This window comes from Podarcis pityusensis (genome assembly GCF_964106645.2).
Source record: "Podarcis pityusensis genome assembly, chromosome: 12".
NCBI classification, from domain to species: Eukaryota; Metazoa; Chordata; class Lepidosauria; order Squamata; family Lacertidae; genus Podarcis; species Podarcis pityusensis.
In genome coordinates this window covers 26241309-26264162 of record NC_138037.1, presented here as the reverse complement: position 1 = coordinate 26264162, position 22854 = coordinate 26241309, and the positions used below count along the sequence as shown (strand labels likewise).

The following is a 22854-nucleotide window of genomic DNA, read 5'->3' as shown; positions in this document are numbered from 1 at the left end:
GATTCCTTTGGAGTTCAACTACTCCCTGTTCGGAATTGAAATTAATAGCCTGATCCAAAGTTCTTTGAACTGCATCCATAATAGGACAGCGACAAGTAAAGCAGATCTGTTACCCTCAAAGGCAGGCACAAGAACATTAATGTTCGGCAAACTTTTCAGTAGTCTGCCATATATAGCTTATGGGTTGTATTTGACTTCGTAGGGGAGAAGTGGAGCCATCCCTTCCCCTCTGTGATGTATGTGAGTGTCTCTCGAAGCAGTCGGCTCCCCGCCTGAATCTTACTGGGAAAACCAGATGTGATTCTAATTGTGTGATTGCAATTAATATGTCCATTTTTCTGCTTTTAAAAATAAATAGCAGGGAGCTACAGGATCAGGACTTCAGCACACGAGGAGTGGAGATATAACCCATCCCTGCCTGCTGAGGTCTTGATGGAAAATCCCACAATGCCCAGCTGCTATTAGCCCTGGGAAGGAAACTTCCCTACTATCAAAATAAATCTACATTGGAAGCATAAAAATATTCCCCCCTCCCCGATAAATGGATAGACAACACGACAACTCTTGCAACCTATGAACAGATCACTTTCAGATGAAGGTGATGTCTGGACAAATTTAATGATATTTGGAACGTATTTATCAAAACCATAGTGACTCATGAACAGAAACATCCATCCCAGGGTGCAGAGCAGCACAAGTGTGGAGTTTCATTGGGACCATGGTATGCAATTAACACAAGTGATCCTCAATCAGCCATGTTTTCTTAAGGGTGACAGTGTCTTAAGACATTGGTGCATCTGCCTGATTACATGAGTATATCACATTATGTAATAATTACATACTGAGCTCAACAAGACAACAACTGGAACCCACCAACAACATATGAATCGATATGGCTAAGTGGACCTAACAACCCCCCTTCCCCTCATACACGCAAACAAAACTCACTGCAGTCAACTAAAGGCAACCAACCATGCCCTGGGCCCCCCAGTCTCTCTCACTGCCAACAAAAACTAATAAATCAATAGAAATGGAACCTGCCCGCATGATGCTGACACAAGAACCTTAGACATACACTATGTAGAACAGGCATAGGCAAACTCTGGCCCTCCAGATGTTTTGGAACTACAATTCCCATCATCCCTAGCTAACAGGACCAATGGTCAGGGATGGTGGGAATTGTAGTCTCAAAACATCTGGAGGGCCAGAGTTTGTCTATGTCTGATGTAGAAGAATTAAAGTTTACTACCCTACTTCTCTCTTCTCCTCCAACTTTATAATGTCTATAATATTAATTTATCCAATCAAATATGACTGATCTGTAGATCAAATTCTATGAACTGCAAGCAGAGACGCTGTATGTACTTTTGTAACCCAAGAATTTTTTTAAATAAAAACAATTAAAAAATACACACATTAAACATAGAAACAATTTGACACTGAAACCAACCCCATGTTGTTATACTTGCGAATATTACATGGTAGGCTGGATCACAACCCAAAAATAATATTACTTGATACCAAGTGGTTCAACTAGTCATGTGAATTGGTGCAACTTGTCAGGTCATGTAAGAGAGCATGTCACCACAGGAATATGACACAATAAATTAAAAAGAAGCTACCAACTCTACAATTCTATGATTCTATATGTACACCCTACCTATATTTTACATGGCTATATCTTGAATGACTTTTTAGGCTTACCTGCTTGTGAGCATGATCATAGGAATTGATGTGGTTGTCAAATTCGTGGTGTTTATGGTACTGCTTGTCACATAATTCACAGTAGAAGTTAGCCTTCACATCCTCTAGAGCCCTTGCTGCTGCCTTCTCCTTTTCAGCAAAATCCTAGAAGGGCAGAGAGAGAGGAAAAATATTTGATTATTTCCAATTGCCAGTTTGGTTATTGCCAGTTTTTCACCCAGCCCTACCATTAGGCAGAGTGAGGCAGCTGTCTCCGGCAGCTGATTTTGAGTGACGTATTTTTACTCCCAGGGAGAAGTGCTGGTGGGGTATTCTTTCAAAAAATTGAACCAAATCGCATGGTTTGGAAACATGCCTGAGTCTTTTCTTTGTTTAAATTACAGACACACCTCACCTGCCACAGTGCAAGCAGAGGCAAGATATCAAAACACCAATGCTAGCTTATTTTCCAACCCTGCTTGTGGTATGGAGCACAATCTTGTGGTCAGGATCACAGCTGGGGAGGGAAAGATTAAACCAATGCTTCCCTGAACACTGCAGTCACAATGCAAAATAGGAAGTGGTCCTGCACATAATTAAACAATAAAATACCTGCAAAGGTATGCCTCAGAGTGAAACTGGCTAGTTTGACTGTAATTTGGCCAGTCTTGGGCAATCTACATCTAAGTATGAGAGAGAAATGAGATTCTATTCACCTTTAAATGCAAACCTTCCAAAACACAGCCATCTTCTGAAATGTGCACTTCTCCAAATTTTGCAATGCAAGAAAATGCATGCAAAATGCATATACTGTTCATACAGATGAATATGCTAGTGAAAATAACATGCAAAATGTCTTACTTTAGGGGAAAGCACTTCAAAAATGTGTAATTAGGCAAAATTGCATACACCTTTCCCTATCTGCATCTCGACTTGGGAACTGGTGATGCCATTAGCTATTTTTCCTTAGGCAGCAAAATATCTTGGGTCATGGGGTTCTGGCAGTACCATGGAGGTCTGTAGTAAGAAGTTAGCATCTAAACCGCTAAGCCTGATCAATGGCTCAAAGGTAAGATGCGTGACTCACTCGCTGCTCTGAAAAAAAACACTGCAGTGATATGAAAATGCTCTTCAGGTTGATCTAAAGGAACTCAAGCGAGCCTTTTTACTGGACGTCAGTCTTTGCGGGCAGATTAAAGCAGCATTTACCCTCTAGACTAATTACTCCTTCAGCTGTACTTTAAAACAGCACTCAACAATGCAAAAGAACAAGAGCACAGAAAGAGAAACATTATAATGACAGGATGTTACAGTACAATGATTATGGCCACTAATCCCCTTATCAGCACAGAGTGCAGCTAAGAGAAGCAAAAATGTACGAATGTGTACATGTGCTGGGGGAATAAGCTAAGCCTCTCGGGGAATGCTAGTTTTGCCAATGAGTGTTTTACATGTCAAAGCTTTCAGCTGCCATACTGTACTATAAAAGCTGAGAACCTATTTTAAAGCCAAGGTGAGGCAAGGTGCCGAGAGGGAACAAGAAAGTTAGGGACTCCTTAAGGCTTAAAATTAGGAGAACAACTCTGGGTTGCAGTAATAGCAATTCTGCTACGAATTGATTAAATAAGATAAATAAGCCACTAAGAGACTGGCAAGACACAGGAAGTGCACATTCTTATTTAATCAATAACGTAATTTTAAAGTTAGTGGGGCATAATCCAGCAAGATGAAGTCCAATTGAAACAACGGGAGTAGCTTGAAAATTTTATTTGTTGTACCTTGCCCATATGGAGAAAGGGCAAGTTATCAATTATTTTAAATCAACTGACCAATAATTGTCATGATCGAGCTTCTTATCTCTTGCTTTGAACTTCATTGAAAATTACCTTGTGCTGATCTGTGACCAAACCATTGAATGTCAGCGTGAATGTATTTGTTAGTTTAAAAAAATCATATTGGTCCAAAACTCTCAGAGCAGATAATAATAATAATGATAATAATAACAATTTATTATTTATACCCCACCCATCTGGGTGGGTTTCCCCAGCCACTCTGGGCGGCTTCCAACAAAATATTAAAAATACAATAAAAATACAGGCATGTATATTTGAACGCAAGGATACCTAAAATTTCCGGAGTCAAAACAGAGCAGCAGCCTTATGTAGCTCAGGTCCCCAGTACTTCAAGACTGCCTTTCCTGACATGAACTAATCTGGACTCTGTGATCATAATTCGAGGCCCTTCTTTGTGTGCCCCCTTCATGGGAGGTCGCAAGGATTGCAACATGAGAATGGGTCTTTTCAATGGTGGCTTCCCACTTGTGGACTCTTCTTCCCACGAAGGCTCATCACTATCAATTTTTAGGCATTAACTTGTGGAGGCTGTTACGAGCCAAAGTGGGGCAGGTGTGAAACCCCCAACCCCACTCCTCTCCTACTCACTGACAGAAAGCAACCCAGTCAGCTTTCTGTTCCAAATGCATTTCTCTAAAGAGAGAACGGGAGAAAAATGCCCTTTACAGAATGCCATCATTGCCACTTCTTTCAGATTCCTGCTTTTATATATGCTCCAACGAGGCACAGCCCCTATTTTTTTAGTACCTATCTCTGGTGAAGCATCATGCTTATTCCTCCCCCCCCCCTTTTTACCATTGTTAGGGGGTTGTCTGCTTGAAATGATTTTAGTGTGAGTCAACGATGTTGTCGTTATTCAGGTTCAGCACCTTCCTCGGGGAAGTTAATTCCTGACTGTGTGGGTGGAGGCATCTTGTCTCAATTGAACACATAGATAAATGCACACGCACCGTGCTGTGCACAGCCTGCCATTTCATACATGTTAGCTGCTGAGCTAAATTGGAGGACAATTATGTTTTTCTACTACATCTTGAACCAAAAAGAACAAACATGCTCTTGGCGTTTAAAACAGCAAGCCAAATGCACTATAGATCAGGCTGCATTTAGGCTGCATTTTGGTTTTATTTCTGTTAAATAAATCATGACACCGTAATATGTCGTGTGTCGTTGTTCATTTGAGGTTGTATTTACCTAATTTTAAGACCTGCTAAGGAACAGGTGGTTGTTATTATGTCTTCATATGTAAAACCACAGAATTCAAAGAGAGTGCACTTTCTTTTGCCCATGACTGTATTCCCACACAGCATTCCAAGTACACACACCCACAGCCTGTCTCCCAAGTCATTTTTGACCCTTTAGTTTGCCCGCACTTGGCATCCAGCAATCGGTTATAAATAAGCAATGCTGTGCTATTTCTTCTGTCTGCTACAGATCTTCATTTGCAAACACTGTCAATGACCCATAAATTCCAGAACGCCATTCAGGTTTTTTGCACTTGGAGTTTATGCAGCCAAATGATACTGTAACCCTGAAGCAGCGCATCACATTTTTCTCTGCCAGTTGGTTTCTCATGCTCAAAAATATGTCTCATTTGACAGATTCTCACCTCTCAACTCTTAAAGTGTCTGGTTTAGCATGGATGGTCTAGAAAACTATGATATGGTGACAACCCAGGGACCAGCTGTTTCCTCCATGTTCTCCACACCCAAAGATTTGCATTTAGTTTAGCCTTCTCTTTGACATGGTAGCTTTCTGTTCTAGGAATCTCTCTCTCTCTCTCTCTCTCTCTCTCTCTCTCTCTCTCTCTCCCCCACCCCACCCCAATCAGGACTATTCCATCATGTATAATGTATTTCTCTTTCCTCTTGGATTTAATGTTCCTTTGTTGTTGTTTTTGTTGTTGTTTAGTTGTTTAGTTGTGTCCGACTCTTCGTGACCCCATGGACCAGAGCACGCCAGGCACTCCTGTCTTCCACTGCCTCCCGCAGTTTGGTCAAACTCATGCTGGTAGCTTCAAGAACACTGTCCAACCATCTCATCCTCTGTTGTCCCCTTCTCCTTGTGCCCTCAATATTTCCCAACATCAGGGTCTTTTCCAGGGAGTCTTCTCTTCTCATGAGGTGGCCAAAGTATTGGAGCCTCAGCTTCATGATCTGTCCTTCCAGTGACCACTCAGGGCTGATTTCCTTAAGAATGGATGCATTTGATCTTCTTGCAGTCCATGGGACTCTCAAGAGTCTCCTCCAGCACCATAATTCAAAAGCATCAATTCTTCCGCGATCTTTTTTTTAAAAAATATTTTTTATTAATTTACAACAAAAACACATAATAGTTTCACATCCAATTTTTCACAAAATATTTCTTTTCTGGACTTCCTTCAGCTTCTCCATAAATCATCCATAGTCAATATTTAAGTTACGCATTCCTTAAGTTTGTATTGTCATTATTCAATCCTTTCCCCTTCTAATCCCTTTTAACAATACTTCTTTATGGTCCAGCTCTCACTTCCATACATCACTACTGGGAAAACCATGGCTTTAACTATACGGACCTTTGTTGGCAAGGTGATGTCTCTTAATGTTCCTATGTGAGGTTAATTGTCTGCTTGTTTGGTTATAAGTCACTTTAGGTTGCCCTGTGCAAGATAAAGAGACTGACAAAATTAATAAACAAAAAATAATAATGTAGACTGGAATGGCAGCTTAAACAAAAAGGTTGCAATCTACTGTTTGTGAGAAGAACTAGGCCAATTTTATGGGGCTACCATATACCATAACTGGTCCCAGTTAGGTTACATGACAACATTTATTACCTAACACCTTTCCACTGAATGTGCCTGAGATCCTACCCCATCTTTGGATTTCTAATACTATTCTATACAATATCAGGAAGTAATCGACACTGAACAGAGGTTGAGTTACTTCTGAGTAAACACACATATAATTGCCCTATGGATACATGGGTCCTCCTTTCCTACATTTTCTGTTTCTGCCTGTTTGCTCACATGATGCCTATAAGGCCCTTGATGTAAACTTCTGTTACCCATCGACTGGCCATGGGCTCTCCCTCAAGTGGCCTCAACTGAAGGCTGTTAATTCATTAGCCCCTTAAATAAAAGTATAATGCTCATTTAATGAAACAGTTAAACTATTTTTTAACAGAGCTATCCTGAGATTATGTTAGGGGGAAAAAACCTGTTAAACCTACTGATTGCTGTTTTTAAGCTTACTCTTATGACCTATTGTTTTAATAACATTAATTATTCACAAGCCTCTCTGTATAATTAAAATGCATAAATTAGAATGTGGATGCAATAGCATTAATTAAGTATAGACACATTTTGTAGAAGTCAAGGCTAGGGTGTGTGTGTCTACATTCCTAATAAGCAACATTTGTGGAAAAGCCGGGGGGGGGGAGGATTTTGTCATACTGGCAATCATCCCAAATCTAATTTGTCTCTTTCTCCTCTTTTACTGATGATAAACTGTCAATTAAATATTTACAGCTTATTCCACTCCACTGAAGACAAAACTCTAATTGTTTGGGAGTAAACAAGAATCAAATGTCCTTTTGTGACAAAACAACTGGAACTTTCTGCTCACAAGTACTTGATCCTTCCAATTCTATCCTCTTCAGCTGAAACAAACACCCAGTTTGCTTTCTACTATACAGATGGTTTAAAATAGCAACCAATTAGCTCTCAATGTGCATTTTAAGATAATCACATCTACCTCCATTGCCTGATTGCCTAATTATACTTGTCTGCCATGGGGGGTGGGGGCGGGGAACCATAATTTCAAACTTGCTTATTGATCTGAGGCAGGTACAGTGATTATTACATCATGTACAGTTCTGAGAGGTCAGGAATGGTTCTCCCTACTAAGTTGTTAAACTTGAGAACAGTAAAAAACTGCACATTATTCCAGCAAGTCCAAATCATAAAACAATTCTCTTCGACAAAAGGCACATTAGGCTCTAATATTTATGTATTGTACTTTCAGTTGTAGTCATGAGGCAGGAAACCTGTGCCTAAGTGTTGTTGAGCTCCAACTCCCATCAAACTTGGCCAGCAATGGCAGGGATGATGTGAGTTGCTGGAGGACCACAGGTTTCCCACCCCTGTTGTAGAATACTTTGCACACACAATAGGGATGCTCATAGGATGCTTTTTGGTCCTTCACTAACTGTGAGACCTCTTGGCCCAGAGAGCCATACTCCTAATCACTCGTCGTACATACAGATTTCAACAAAAAAACCCCTCATTTTAAAACAATAAGCTCCGCTCTATAATAAATATTGCAAATCTCCAAGCATACTTTCCTCAGATGACAGGTATACTGCAATATGCCAGCCACTGCTTTCAATGGGAGCTCTATCTGTGGATCCCACTGAGAGACTGGTACAAAGTTGACTGGTGGGGAGGAGAAGACATATTTTTTTATAGATAACTAAAGCCACATAACAGGCTCAATGCACTATTGACAACAATTGTCCTCCTTTGTACTGTATCTCATTGATGCCAAATATCTGACTATATGGTTCCTACAGCTTAGTTGAAGAAACCATGTGATTTCATGAGAAAGGGGCATTTTTCATGATATAAGGACTTGGGGGGGGATACAATAGTTATATTCATATGAATTTAGTCTGGGATGCACATCATTGCGATAAAAGGTTGATCTAGCATTTTCCTAAACATATCAGTTGCGCATGTAGCAGAAGCACTTGTACTGAGCACTAGTTGTTGCTTTGGCTCCTTCTGGTGAAAATGCAATTAATGGCTTCTGACATTTCAATTTCTGATATAAGAAGAATCAATGGAATGTGCGGTGTTACTGAGTTTCCTAGAATGTTGCTGCAACACGTAGTCAATTAGAAATCATTTGTTAAATCCAAGGTTTGCAAGGGATGCTTAATAGACTGCACAGCCATTAAAGTATGCTGACCTAGAAAACAGCATGTGCAGTTTTGCTTTAGAAATTGATTGCCAGGATCTCTGCCCTGTTCAAGTTGGCCAAGGGAGAAAAACAGGCCACTTTGCCCAGCAAAACCTGGAGAGGGATAGGTTGCATAAATCAAATGCTTCCAGATGCCGAAAGGGTGTTTTTTTGGACCCACCGTTCTGAAAGGAGTACAGAATAAATTTCAAGTACTTTTCACTTTTCCTTAGTTATTTCCAGTTAACTGAAGCTATCACAAGGGCTTGCTAACAGGTATGTTGGGCAACTAGCCCTCTGAAAGCAGATAGGTACAGTGGTACCTCGGGTTACATACGCTTCAGTTTACAGACTCCGCTAACCCAGAAATATTACCTCGGATTAAGAACATTGCTTCAGGATGAGAACAGAAATCGTGCAGCGGTGGCACAGCGGCAGCAGGAGGCCCCATTAGCTAAAGTGGTGCTTCAGGTTAAAAACAATTTCAGGTTAAGAACAGACTTCTAGAACGAATTAAGTTCTTAACCTGAGGTACCACTGTATCGCCAAAAAGAGGACAAATACAGACACAGGTTTACACTAATTTATATATCTAGATGTAAATTTAGAAATAGGTACAATAATTTAAATAGAAATTAGTAAGTCTCACCATACTGGGCAAGAGTATCAGGTGGCCTGTGTGTGCCTGCTCAGCCTTTTCTCCCTTCTTGTGGCCTCCCCTCGGCTTAGTGCCCTGTGCGTGAGCACCACTCGCACAGCCCTAAATCTGCCCCAATCAAACTGTCACCACCTGGCCAAAATTACCACTTGAAATTATTATATTATTGGCCCACATTAGCTCTGTACAGACAACTCCCACACACTCATTCCGTGTGTGTGTGTGTGTGTGTGTGTGTGAATGGCATGCCCCTGTGAGGGGGGTCACATGAGCAGGAACTCTTGCTGGTCTGAGCTGTTCAGATGTAGGAGCCCCACATCTGTAGGCACACTAATGCTGAATGGATGGTTCTGTGGGCTGGAGGGCATGTCAGTGTCCTGAGGGATCATAGTAGGTGCAAATCAAGTTGTCCCATCATGTGTTTGTTGAATACATGGGGGAAAGACTCATATAAGCAGCCTTATTGTTAAGATGACTTTTTCCTCATTCAGTTGGGTGAGAAGCCTCTCCCATGTCTTCAAATAGTGCCTCTTGTCCTCTTTTGACATTCAGAACATTCTGTCAGAATCCCCATAATTGCCTATCGCTATCCATTGCCATTTACGTAAGTGTGATGCCAGATAAAAAGTGCCAAGCTTTTAGCAGATTTAGATATTCTGTTCTTCAGGGGAGGAAAAGAAGCCTAATGGAAATTTGGGGTCGGATTTCTTAAGAGTGCTTTGAGAAGCTGCAGCCCTGCACTCTGTTTTGTGAGCTTAAGTCCTATTGATTTCATACCTATTGCAAGACAACAGAAATAAATCGGAAGTTGCATTTCATTTAGTGGTTCTCAAACTCAAACAGATAAAATGCATTAATACTTCTATTCCTAGAAATGTATAATCAAGCAGTGCAACACAGGATTCTTAGATCAATACTTTGATTGTGGAATTGCAAGGCACACAATTGAACCTGAGTGTACCACTGTCCAGTCAAGGGGTGTAATTTCCATCTGGCTATTTATGGCATGCATATACAACCCTTTACTGGTTGGACACAAGTATTTGTGGCTTAGCTCAAAAGAGGGCCATCTTCAGGAATAAGGCAGGTAGGTACATCAAGGTTTTGGGAAGAAAACTAGACTCTATTACTAACACAAGTTGATCTACAACAGATGCATACCCTCCAACATCCCTCAGATGAAAACAGGAGGAACATTTCTCAATCCTCAAACACCATTTCTTTCTCCTCACCCCACAACCCCAGCAGAACATTTCCTATGAGAAGGAAGGCAAGTGCCATCACCACACCAATGGGACACAGCACACACGCCCTCCAGAATCCTGAGAAAAATCCCTTAATCCTGATTTTATTTTATTCTTTGGTAGATTTACAAAAAGAAAAACACACACCAATAAATAAATATTAGAAAAGGGGCAAGATTAGACATGGATGCACAAAGAACTTAAAAAAATAACAATCAAGATACCTTATGCTCCACTCTGCTCCCTCTTTCTTCCCTCCCTGGGTGGCCCTGCGCTCTGCCTGTCCCTCAGACTATGGCAGCTGCAGTCTCTCCTCCCCTTCATCCGCTCTCCAGCAGCTGCGATGAGCTGCCCAAGGGAGGAGAGGCAACTGTTTGCTCCCTTGCAGCTGACATCTGTGCTGCGGCTGCTCGGGACAAGCCCTGGCTCATCCTTCTCTCTGAGCTCAGCGGTGGTGGCACTGGTGGGGGAAATAGGGACATTACAGGATCAAATCAGAAGCTGGGATGGCTATCATAATTCTGGGAATGTCCCTGGAAAATCCGGACCCTTAGAGGGTATGCAGATGTTGTTGGACTCTAACTCCCATTGTCCCCAGTTGATATATCCAAATGGATGGCAAAGCAAAGAAACATCTCCTCCTAAAAATACCAAACCTATATCAATCCATGAGGTCACAGTTCCCATCGTCCTTGACTACTGGCATCCCTGACTATTGGCAAGCTGGCTGAGGGCCACAGGTTCATCATCTCTGATCTAGACCCCCTTTGGTGTCTTTTTCTTAAACAGGCCCTAACATACTTTTTATTCCACCAAGCCTTCTCTTAATTTTTGATTTGGGTGTGGGTGTTTTAGTCTGACTCTTCGTTTTAGTCTGATTGTGTTTTGTTGATTTGTAATATTAATGATTACACTGTATTGTTTTAGTATGTAAGCTGCTTCGCGAAGCCCTGGAACTGAAACCCAAGGTAAAAATAACATAAATGAACAAACAAAAGTGTGCGGCATGAAGAATTCTGGCCAGAGGTCTCTACTTCTGCCTACCTGCTAAGCAATCCCTGATTTTCCAACAAAAAACGAAGATACCTGATTTTCTGGAGGGGAAAAGCAAAGCTCTGCCTCTCCTGGATGCAGTTAACTTTCCCTAGCAGGCCTATTGCTCATAAAATTAATAGCAGCTTTTCATTTATTGTCAGTTCCTTCAATTTGTTCACCATTTAATCCTGCATCCCCTCTCTTCCTCTTTCATGGATCATTCCTTTTTACCTCTCCTCTGATGAGTGCAGGTATTATCACATAAAATCTGAAGTCTGTCCTCCTCCATTCATCTTCTCACATCTATCCTGTTGCAGTACTTAGGATTACAATGCAGGCCTCTCCTCACTTAACAGACTGAACTGTGCTCTAGCTCTTTATTTCTTGCTGCTGTGCAGCAATTATCACCAACACAGCATCGTTTAGGGACCTCTGCATATTTCACCCAACTTTGTGTCTAGCATGTAGGAGAGGCAGGCGTATGTGCAGTGCCATTCTGACTCAACACAGATAGGGCCATTTTCTAAGTCATGATGAAAATCTGCCATAAGTGAGCAGAAATCAAATATCTATTAAGCACTTTGCAGTACCATGTAGAACTTGTCACACCGCTGGACAATGAAACACAATTCTCTTGATTACTATTATCTAGATGACTTTCTTATAAAATGTAGGTTAATAATATCTAGTAGCTTTTTGAGAAGACTCAAAAACTGATGATGTTAAACACCGTTATTCTCCATCTTCCTGTTCTTTTTTTATTTATATGTTATTCATAATAACTCATTTCTATCAAGTTTTATATTTCCATGCCTTGTGCCCCAACTTTCAACAAAGCAATTCCTACCTTTCAATAAATTCAATGTTCTGCAAACCACTGTCTTTCTTACATTCATTTAATTCTGTAACAATACAGAAGCAAACCCAGGTGCTTGCCATATCACAGACTTGTTTTATTGGAAAGGACCTTGAAGGTCATCTCTCATTCTCTGCTCAAAGCAGGATCTACATTGCAGAAAGAAACTGCAGCATCCCTGACAGATGGCCAACCAGCCACTGCTCAAATATTTCCAGTGAAAGAGAAGCCTACCACGTCACCTCCCTCAGGTGAGAAGTGAGTGTCATACTGCCATTTTTAAAAACAATCTGAAGCAAAGAAACACAAAATTGATTAACTTCTGCATTTAGAGCAAACAAGGTAGTTCAGGTCAGTGCTATAACATGATGCAATAATTTCAGTATGTTCCGATTTCCCAGCAACCACCTATGCTGTGAAGAGACTTTTAAATGATGTGCTATTCAGGCTTAATACTTCAGCTATAAATGTGCTCACAATTCCATATCATCACCCCCACCCATTATCAATGAATCTTTAGTAAAGCATGCCTTGTCATTTCTTTAATTATTTGATGACAATTTTCCAATTTCAATCTAATAACTCTGCCATCTGATTAATTAACATAGTTGAAAAAGACTAAAATCTAAGTGGCATATACCGAAAGAGACCAGTGTCATATAGATACCCTCCACTGAAATCCAAAACAAAATAAATTAATAAAAATAAATCATTGACAATTAATCAGTCATCCCTAAGTTATTATTATGTGCCTCCAGTATGGATTACTTCAATAACTCATATATTACAAATAGTACTGTTTCTATTCATTAAGCTGCAGATAAATCAATTAGTTCTTCAGAGTCACTGTCTTGTCCAAAAAAATTATTAGCTAGGCTTCTTGCTGTAAGACCACTTCCTTTAACCATTTCTTCAGTTGATAACTCAAACATGCCCAATATCAATGTATAAAGAAAGACAAATATTTTCCATTACCAGGAGTACTTAACACCTACTTATTTACCAGAGGCGCCATCTTCTCTAGTTGATTGAACAGGCCCGATGTGACGTCCTGATGTCATTTATGTGACATTGCCCTCTGAACATTGAGGGGGCCGGGCCCTCTCCAAAAATACATTAGGGGGAACTGCCTCAGCCCTAGGATCCAGTTCCTATGCTATTTACTCAAGTTTTTGCTGGCTACTAATGACTGAATTTCAGTAATATATATTGCTAGCTACAGTGGGTGTGCTATTATAGTAGTTTCTAATGTTTTCTTAGTGCCCTAGTGAAATGTGCAAATGAGACAGAAGAACCCGCAACCCATTCCCTCACTCCCCTCAGAATAATCCCCATGGAGAAACTGTATCTGAACAGGGCCACTATTCATAATTTATAGTACTCACTTAGCTAGCAGTACTGGACAAACTTTAGATTATTATATAGATTAGGGGCAGCCAACATGTTATCTTCCAATTGATGTGGACTACAGCAATTAGCTGAGCTAGCTGGGGTGGACAAGAGGGCACTAGATTGGCTACCCCTAACTTAGATGAAGATAAAATAAATAAAGCTAGAAGCTGTTCTACGTATATTTTGAGAAATTCCAATTTAAATATTAGCTCATTTTTTCCAGTTTCTCTACCTCAGTTGTCTCAGCCTTAAAAAGGTAAAGGTAAAGGATCCCTGACAGTTAAGTCCAGTCACAGATGACTCTGGGGTTGCGGCACTCATCTCGCTTTACAGGCCGATGGAGCCGGCATTTGTCCGCAGACAGTTTTTCCGGGTCATGTGGCCAGCATGACTAAGCCGCTTCTGGCGCAACGGAACACCGAAACCAGAGCAGCGCTCGGAAATGCCGTTTACCTTCCCACTAGAGCAGTACCTATTTATCTACTTGCACTTTTTGGTGTGCTTTCGACCTACTAGGTTGGCAGGAGCTGGGACCGAGCCATGGTCTTGACCTTAGAGGAGGGCAACTGCAGTGGCTGCCATTGTATTTGCCCACCCTACTCTGAAGCAGGGGTGGGGAACATTTTTCAGCCTGAGAAGCTGCATTCCCACCCAGGCAACCGTCCAGGGGCCACATGCCAATGGTGGGCGTGGCCAGAGACCAAAGCAGACAGAGCAACATAGGTCGATTTTACAGGTAAAATATATTTATGTATTTGCATGTATGCATTGGAATGTCTTTGTTGTAGCCCGATTGGGTTGAGATATGGAAGAAACATAATCACTTGCTAAAGAATTCAATTTATTTAGGTAGCAGCTATTAACCTGGACTAAAATCCAAAGCACAAGTATACCCATGCTTCAATTCCATTGATTTCAATTGGGACTTAAGTCCACATATCACTATATGCTTGCTTGGGGGCTCAGGGATTTGCTGCAAAGCAATGATTTTATTAAAAGATGCAGCTAGCAGTATGCTGGTAGAAAAACGCAGCCCATGATTACGGAAGAATACAAAGCAAAGCTATTTCCTCCTGTCCTGTTTCCCAATTGCAGCAAAGTCCAGTTGAACATTATGCATTCCACATCACGTGGTCTTCCGTACAAAAATAGTTGTGACAAGATTTGCCAGAATTATTGCACATACTTTATGATGAGAGTTAAAAAAGCAGCCAAAGGCATATTAGATTTATACCCCCATCTGTGAGTTCATTTTGGAACTCCTGCCATCTAAATGCATAAGCACACATTTCAGACTCCAAAAGCACCTTATGAAGCTTGGCTCATATGCTCTGCTATGTTCCTAGGAATATTAAACAATACCATAACCTTTTCAATGGCTATATAAACAAACCCAAATCTGGCACTCAAGTAAATCATGTTACATGGAGTGCAGGGATAAAGATTCCTTTTCTTCCTAGCAAGTGGCGGCTTTTGAAATCACCCTCGGTGAGAACCACGTGGAACTCGGTCTTATGGAAGGATCCAAAATAGATTTAGCTCTGGGGACACGATGGCCTGTCAAAGTGGATTATTTTATGTCTGCAAGTTCATGGTTGCAAACCAATGGCAGCGCATGCATCAGATTATTTTTTCAAGTGAGTAACAGCTTGGAATGATTGCAAAATAAAATGAAAATCAGTTCAGGATGGAATAAATACAGCACATTGTTCAGTTCCATTTAAATGTCAGGGGGGAAATGGTAAGCGGGGAATGAAACGGGAATGTAATGGACGATTCTGGACCAGGCTCTTTTTTATTATTATTATGTCAGAACAGTAACTGTAATCACAACATTAAATGCTTTGGGGTCATTTTCCCCACTGCTAAGCTTTATTGGCACAATCCTCCTTGTTTTTACCAATGAGAGATGAGTTTAAATGGATCAAAGTTTAAAGAAGACTCACAAATTAATAACTATCAGAAGCGAACAACCAATAAGATATCAACAATATGGCTTATACTCAGTGCTATTTTTCTAGAAAAAGAGGTGCTGCAACTCACCATCAACACCTCCCTTGTTCTCCTATAAAGGTAAAAGGTAAAGGACCCCTGGACGGACCCCACAGGTGACTATGGGGTGCCGCACTCATCTTGCTTTCAGGCCGAGGGAGCCGGCGTTTGTCCACAGACAGCTTTCTGGATCATGTGGCCAGAATGATTAAACTGTTTCTGGTGCAACGGAACACCGTGACGGAAATCAGAGCACACAGAAATACCGTTTACCTTCCTGCCGCAGTGGTACCTATTTATCTACTTGCACTGGTGTGCTTTTGAACTGCTAGGTTAATTAATTTTATAATGAATGATTTTAGAGTGTTGTTTGTGCTGTACTTTTGTACTGTTTTATTGTTGTTAGCCGCCCTGAGCCCGGCTTCGGCTGGGGAGGGCGGGATATAAATAAAATTTATTATTATTATTATTATTAGGTTAGCAGAAGCTGGGACAGAGCAGCAGGTGCTCACACCATCACACGGATTCAAACTGCCGACCTTCTAATCATCAAGACCAAGAGGCTCAGTGGTTTAGATCACAGCGCCACCTATGTCCCTTATAATGGCAATGGCACCCACCTGAAAGGTGCCAGAACTGAGCTCTGGCGATCTCCAGCTATAAAAAAGCTGTGGTAATAATCCATTTATTCCCAGCTCACTTAATTATATCTGGATTCAGCTATATGTCTCCAAAATATGAATCAAACACTTGGTTCATTAGCTGTCATAAAGTAGAAAGGAATCAAAGTCTCAGTCATGATTTTCAGTATAGTTTGTCATCTTACAAACTAAGGAAAATTGGGGCATCACAATAAAAATGTTTTTAAAACTGTTCATTAGGAGGAAAAATAATGTCATTGCTAATTGGGGACATCCAGATTATTGCTAATGAAAATGATTTGCCTTTTCTTGAATCACTTCTATTAAACAGATACCTTTTTAGCTCAGGGTAATTAAAAGCTTAGCATTTAGAACAAAGTGGTAATTTGTTAAGATGTGTTGCTATAGATCATTACAACTGTTCAAGGTTCTCCCTTTAGAACATTGCTCATACTGCTATTGCTGAAAAACATCTTACTGAACTTCTTAAAAGAATTTTATCTAAGTTGTCATAAAAAGAAGGGACAATGTCTAATAATCTATTTATGACAACTTGTATAATTTAACTATTACCCCTCTTCCCTCAATATTCCTGTTTTAGATCCTACGCCAGTTGAATAATGACTGCCATAATTTGTGTCCATACTTAAGGTAAAATGTGCTAAATTAAATTTGTATTTGAGCTGCAACAATTTGTATAATAGCTCCGTCTTTTATTCTCTTCATGAAACTGTTATTTTAATTCTGACCAACTTTATCATGAAGACACCAAATCTACAGCAGTCAAGTTAACCCGACAGGTAATATACTCATACTGACTATGCATGCACAATAAAAAAGTCTTCCTTATTGTATTAGTTGCTTTTCTCAACTTCTTCAATGCATTTGCATTGTGAATGCATTTGCATGAGGAATAGGAAATTAATTTTTTGTCTATATTCCCTGGGGGGTGGGGTGGAGGAAATGAACTGCTCAGAAAGGGTGCGGGGAGAAAGATTAAAATGACAACGCACACACAGTGGGCAGAAAACAGAAGTAAAAATGACAATTGTTTGCATTTTTCCTTGGTTGTGATTTCTGTACATGGCTACAAATTTATCACCTACAAAATGCCAAGATCTTGTCCTCATTTAATTCAATAATAATAATAATAATAATAATAATAATAATAATAATAACGGCCATCTGGGATCCAAAGAATCATTTCTGCAAATGCATTAGGGCAGCCTTCAACAACCTCCATATGTTTTTGGACTCCAGCTTCCAAGCAGCTCTAGCCAGTATGGCTGTGCTAGTGGGAGTTACAATCCACCAACGTCTGGAGGGCACCCTGTCCTGACTGGTCTGGTGGAGCTGCCATTCTGACACCAGTGTTGCTGCAGCTCACCTGGGTGTGGCAGGGTGGTAGCATAGCTGGTGCATCCAAACAGTTCAAAAGCACACCACTACAAGTAAATAAATTAAGTACCACTGCGGCAGGAAGGTAAATGGCATTTCCGTGCGCTCTGGTTTCTGTCATGGTGTTCCGTTGTGCCAGAAGCGGTTTAGTCATGCTGGCCACATGACTCGGAAAGCTGTCTGTGGCCAAACGCTGGCTCCCTCGGCCTGAAAGCGAGATGAGCACCACAACCCCAGAGTCGCCTTTGACGACTCCTTTTATCCTGCCACACCACACCTCACTGCTTAAATGCTATCTACTAGTTCTGCACTGTAGCACTGTAGCATGAAAACTCAGAAGAAATGCAATATTATCTGCTACTTGCCTTACTGGTTGAAGTTTCCCCACTGTCTGAAAACTCACGGGGGGATTGTTCTTGCAGCAGTGGGAGAAGTGGTGATTGGCATTTTGCAAGTTTAAAGCAGATAAAAGGTTAGTTTCAGGAATGGGATCAGTCGTTCTCTTGGCAAAGAACGAGTGTCATGTGTCAGCAGTACAGAAAGGCGACTAAAGTTCATGGATTGATTTTCTTCTCAGTCAGTCGTCAAATGTGCTGTAGATGGCATATTTTGATGACACTGCATTTTGTTCCGTTCACTCAGTACAGGTAGAGAGACAACATAAACAAACACTGGCTCCATAAGTCTAGCGTGTAAGCTTTCCATGCGGAAGGAGACTGTGGCTGCACATACATTAAAAGTCCCTGCATCTCCTCACCAGACTTGATGTATGGATGCCATTGGCCAGTTCAGGAAAATGTTCGCGTCTGCAATTACTAGGCACAGGGATGGGGCAATTATTTGAAGCAGGGCTGCTGAAAAATGTAAACACCCATGCTTGCATTATTGCATTACTGGAAGGGTCTACTTTGAAGTGGACACAGTCCCTCTGAGCTCACCCATACTTGAATTTGGACTCACATTTTACTTGTGGGGGCTCTGAAGTATCTCTGTCTTTGGGCTACATATAAGCTCCACACAGCCAAACAGTCTCCATATTCTCCTGGGCTTCCTGGCTCTGGCTATTAATTGCCACCAGGAATCATGGGGCTTATAAAGTCTACAATCAGAAAAAGCTGCACTCCAGGTTGTCACACAGTTGAACTCTTGATGGGCTACAAGCAGGGTCTTCTTATGGCATGGATTGGCTCCTGCAAATACATAGGCCCCAAGCCCAAATTAGCACCTTGTAAGGGTCAGATGGGGGGCACGGGTGGCGCTGTGGGTTAAACCACAGAGCCTAGGACTTGCCGATCAGAAGGGGTGAGCTCCCGTTGCTTGGTCCCTGCTCCTGCCAACCTAGCAGTTTGAAAGCACGTCAAAGTGCAAGTAGATAAATAGGTACCGCTCCGGCGAGAAGGTAAACAGCGTTTCCGTGCGCTGCTCTGGTTCGCCAGAAGCAACTTAGTCATGCTGGCCACATGACCCGGAAGCTGTACGCTGGCTCCCTCGGCCAATAAAGCAAGATGAGCGCCGCAACCCCAGAGTCGGTCACAACTGGACCTAATGGTCAGGGGTCCCTTTACCTTTACCTAAGGGTCAGGTAGCAATTACAGTTCTTTAAAGGACTGGTGATAAATGCACCACTCCACTTTGGTGCTGCAAAGTGGAGTCATCTAACTCCAGCTTTAGGATAATTTTCAAGGGAAACTCTGTGTACCATGCATTGCAATTGTCTAAATGAGAGAGCACCAATATGTGTCGCTAGACTGCCCCAGTCCAAGAAGCACTGCAGCTGGCAAACCAGTCAGATCTGAGCACTCATTGCCACTGGGTGTTGATGGTTTTAACAGCACCCTGAAGCTACAAATTGCAGAGCGCACAGAAAAGTATACATTTCCTACAAAAGAGACACAAAACTTTTGATTCCTGAGTATGCTAAAGCAATCCAATCTTAGAAGCACCGGGGAAGGTAGCAGTATTTTTTTTTTTTTTTAATCACAGATTTTTATGGGCATTTCCTTTCTGCACATTGTTTCAGGGGTAGCGCAACTCCTCCCAGAACAGGTCATCTACCCAGCTCCTAGACCTACAAACAGCATACCACAGGAAACAATCGTCTTTTATTGGCTGTCATCCAGCCCATTATTTCCTCCAGACACTGGACCAGCACTGAATGCCCTCTCCTGATTCAGATGGCAAAAAGAGTGCTGTCCATTTACTGATGACACCAAATGCCCTCTCCAACTCACCATTCCTGGACCGGAGAACCAGCCTTTGGATGAGAACAGAAAACAATCTTCTTCAATCTGATGCCTCCAGGTGCTATAGGACTACAAATCCAATCACCCCTGGTCATTAGCCATACTGGCTGCTGCTGCTGGGAGTTGCAATTCAAAACACCTGGAGGGCCTCAGATTGGGTAAGTCTGACATTCACTGTGGTATATATGTGATTGCAAATGATCCACAACATGTCTTGGGCTTGTGCACTTATCTCACCTATTTTCCTTTGTATCAGAGAAAGTTTAATTTAGCACAAGATTAGTTCAGAAGCGATTTGCAATCTTTACAGTAGTTAAGGGGAGGAAGGAAAATTAGATTTGATCACCCTTGATTTTCTTCTAGGTAAAAAAACAAAAATGAAATAAAATTAACAGTGACAGTAATGTGTACTCTGAAGTATCTCCTATTGTGTTTGATAAAGCTTATTCTTAGGTGTGCAAAGCGATCTTGAGGCTGTGTGAAAACAGTCAAGCAAACAAAAAACCAACAGGTGTTGATGGTCAAGGCTGAGTACACAGTCATACATCTGTGGCCATTTCAACCTGTTTCCCATTCCGCAAAAAAATAAAGTAAGTAAGTTGCCCTTAGTTCCCCAATGAATTTAACAGGGGCTTAAGCCAAAAGTAACTTGTCTCATTGATTTAAATGGGATCCAGTTCAGCTAACTTTGTTGGATCCAACCAAATACACTCTCACCCTGTTAAGAAAGTATTAGTAAAACCTCTTATAAATCTGTAGCCATACTGGTAATTTTTCCATTCCACAAACAGCAACCAGAATAAATTAGTTCCCACAGAAATAAATGGGACTTAAGCACAGTCATAAGTAACTCTGTTAGCCCATAAGAAGGGGCTGTAGCTCAGTAGCAAAGCATCTGCTTTGAGTACAGAAGGTCCTAGGTTAAACCCCCAGCATCTTTGGGCAGGGGAAGACTCACGGCCTGAAATTCTGGCAGTGTTGGACAATACTGAACTAGATGAACCAATGAGTCTGACTCAGCATAAGGTCGCTTCCTATGTTCCCTTCGACTTCAGTGAGGTCTAAGTTCAACTAACTTTGTTAGATTCAGTCCAATAAACAGCACTCTGGCTAAGAAAACGGTACTGAAAACTTGCCTGCAACCCACTAGGACCAACCAGACAACAAAGTCCATTGTTATTCCATTTGGACTTGATCAGGGTGAATCACAGATTAGTAGCATTCAAGGATTAATAATGTCATACAGTAATGAAAACAATGACCCGGCACAAACTTGGTAATTAGTATGCAGGAGCCTGTCCATTTTCATGGCACAGGTTACTGAAAGCTCATCACCTCTGCATTTCCCCCTAACTTTACTTGTCTCCCTGATGAGTACTCAGACAAATTGATTTTTTTATCCTAATTTTCAAAGCTGTTCATGTTTTCAGTCTACCACAGAGACCATCTGTCTCTCTAAAACCATGACTTCCTTTGACAGCTCTGTTCCTCAGGAACAATGGAGCTGCCAACTGTGAGGGCTAAGTGAGCACACGGTGCACATCATCTTGTACAGCTGACCTAGCACTGGGGAATTTGCTTTTTGTGTGTGCAAAAGATTAGAATGGGCACAGCCCATTCTGACTCTCCAGCAAAATGAACAATGCAACCTCCTCTGCTTAGCATTCCTGCTATACAACGAACACCAGATTACAATTGGAGCTGGGCCAGATTTTTAATTTTAGATTTAGGCTTTTTCTATATATGAATCGCTTCCCACAACAAGAAGTCCCAAAGTGTTTAACAAGAAGAATGAAATACAGTAATGAAAGTACATCACCATATTAAGTAGCAGAGTCAGAGTAAAAACATCCACTAATGCACATTACTTCCCTCCCTGTGCCCCTTTTCAATTTCGAGCTATAGTACCTTAATACGTAGTTCAGTTGTGGGGTAACATTAAATTCTTATATTCAAAGTAAGGGTTGGGTGGGAGGCAATATTTGATAGACTTATCACTTTTTGTTTCGGCATCCGTTCTTGGAATCCCATCTAGGGATTATTTGGTTTGATTCTAGGGATCATCGGATAAGGGCAATGGTCTGTGATAACACATACAGTAATTGAAAGCACACAAATGATTAAGGTTCATATAAAGAAGGCAGCTGTCTATTAACTAAGATTCTACTGAGATAATTCATAGTTTTACATCTCTGATAATGTGAGATTTTAACATGGAGTGGTTAAGTCCAGAAATCTGTAAATCCCTGTAAAGGGATTGTTACAAATTTGTTGGCTGATTAGCAAGCTAGAAAACTCAGTCCAAGTCACACTATTCAAACATGTATCCAAATCTAGACTCAGCAGTAACTAACAAACACCAAAGTCTGTAGTTCTGCCTCCAGGATTTGGCTCCGCTCACGATGGAGATAACTCCTAGCCTGGGAGTTTGGAGCCTGATCTGAAATTTCATAAACCTCAGTAAGCGCACATATCAGGAATATAGATTCAGATCCATACCACCCTTTAATACACCAAATGAACATCCAACTTCCTTGAAAAATTCAAGGCAGAGAGACAAAGAAAGGCTGGCCAGCTAGATTTCATCACAACTTCAAATGAACATGTGAAGGGATTTCCACACAAGGAGGCACTGAGCTGCTTCCTGACTTCTCATTGCCCAGAGATTGCTCAAACAGGAGCAGCAGAACTAAGACACCCACTTCTGTATGGGGTGGGACACATGCAATTTTGGGAATCATGGCGGTGTACACACCATACATTTAAAGCACATTTTCTCCACCTCCCAAGAATCCTAGAAACTGTTGTTTGTTAAAGGTTCTGGGAATAGTTGTTCTTTGAGGGGATAAACTACAGTTCCCAGGATTCTTTGGGAGGAGTGCTTTAAATGTATGGTGTATATGCAGCCCGAGTTGAATATCA

General features: G+C 41.2%; 1 protein-coding gene across 4 annotated transcripts in view; it reads right to left on the bottom strand.

Moving 5' to 3' along the window:
• The window catches only part of ZNF804B (zinc finger protein 804B), a 294257-nt gene that overhangs the window by 22425 nt on the left and 248978 nt on the right, over window positions 1-22854 (bottom strand). For 3 of the 4 annotated variants that reach the window (XM_080975194.1, XM_080975195.1, XM_080975192.1), the window contains one exon: window positions 1705-1848. In XM_080975194.1, coding sequence (XP_080831320.1) covers window positions 1705-1848 — 144 coding nt within the window. Of the gene's footprint in view, window positions 1-1704; window positions 1849-13269; window positions 13297-22854 lie in introns of those variants that run through there. The other variant, XM_080975193.1, reaches the window with a different exon arrangement.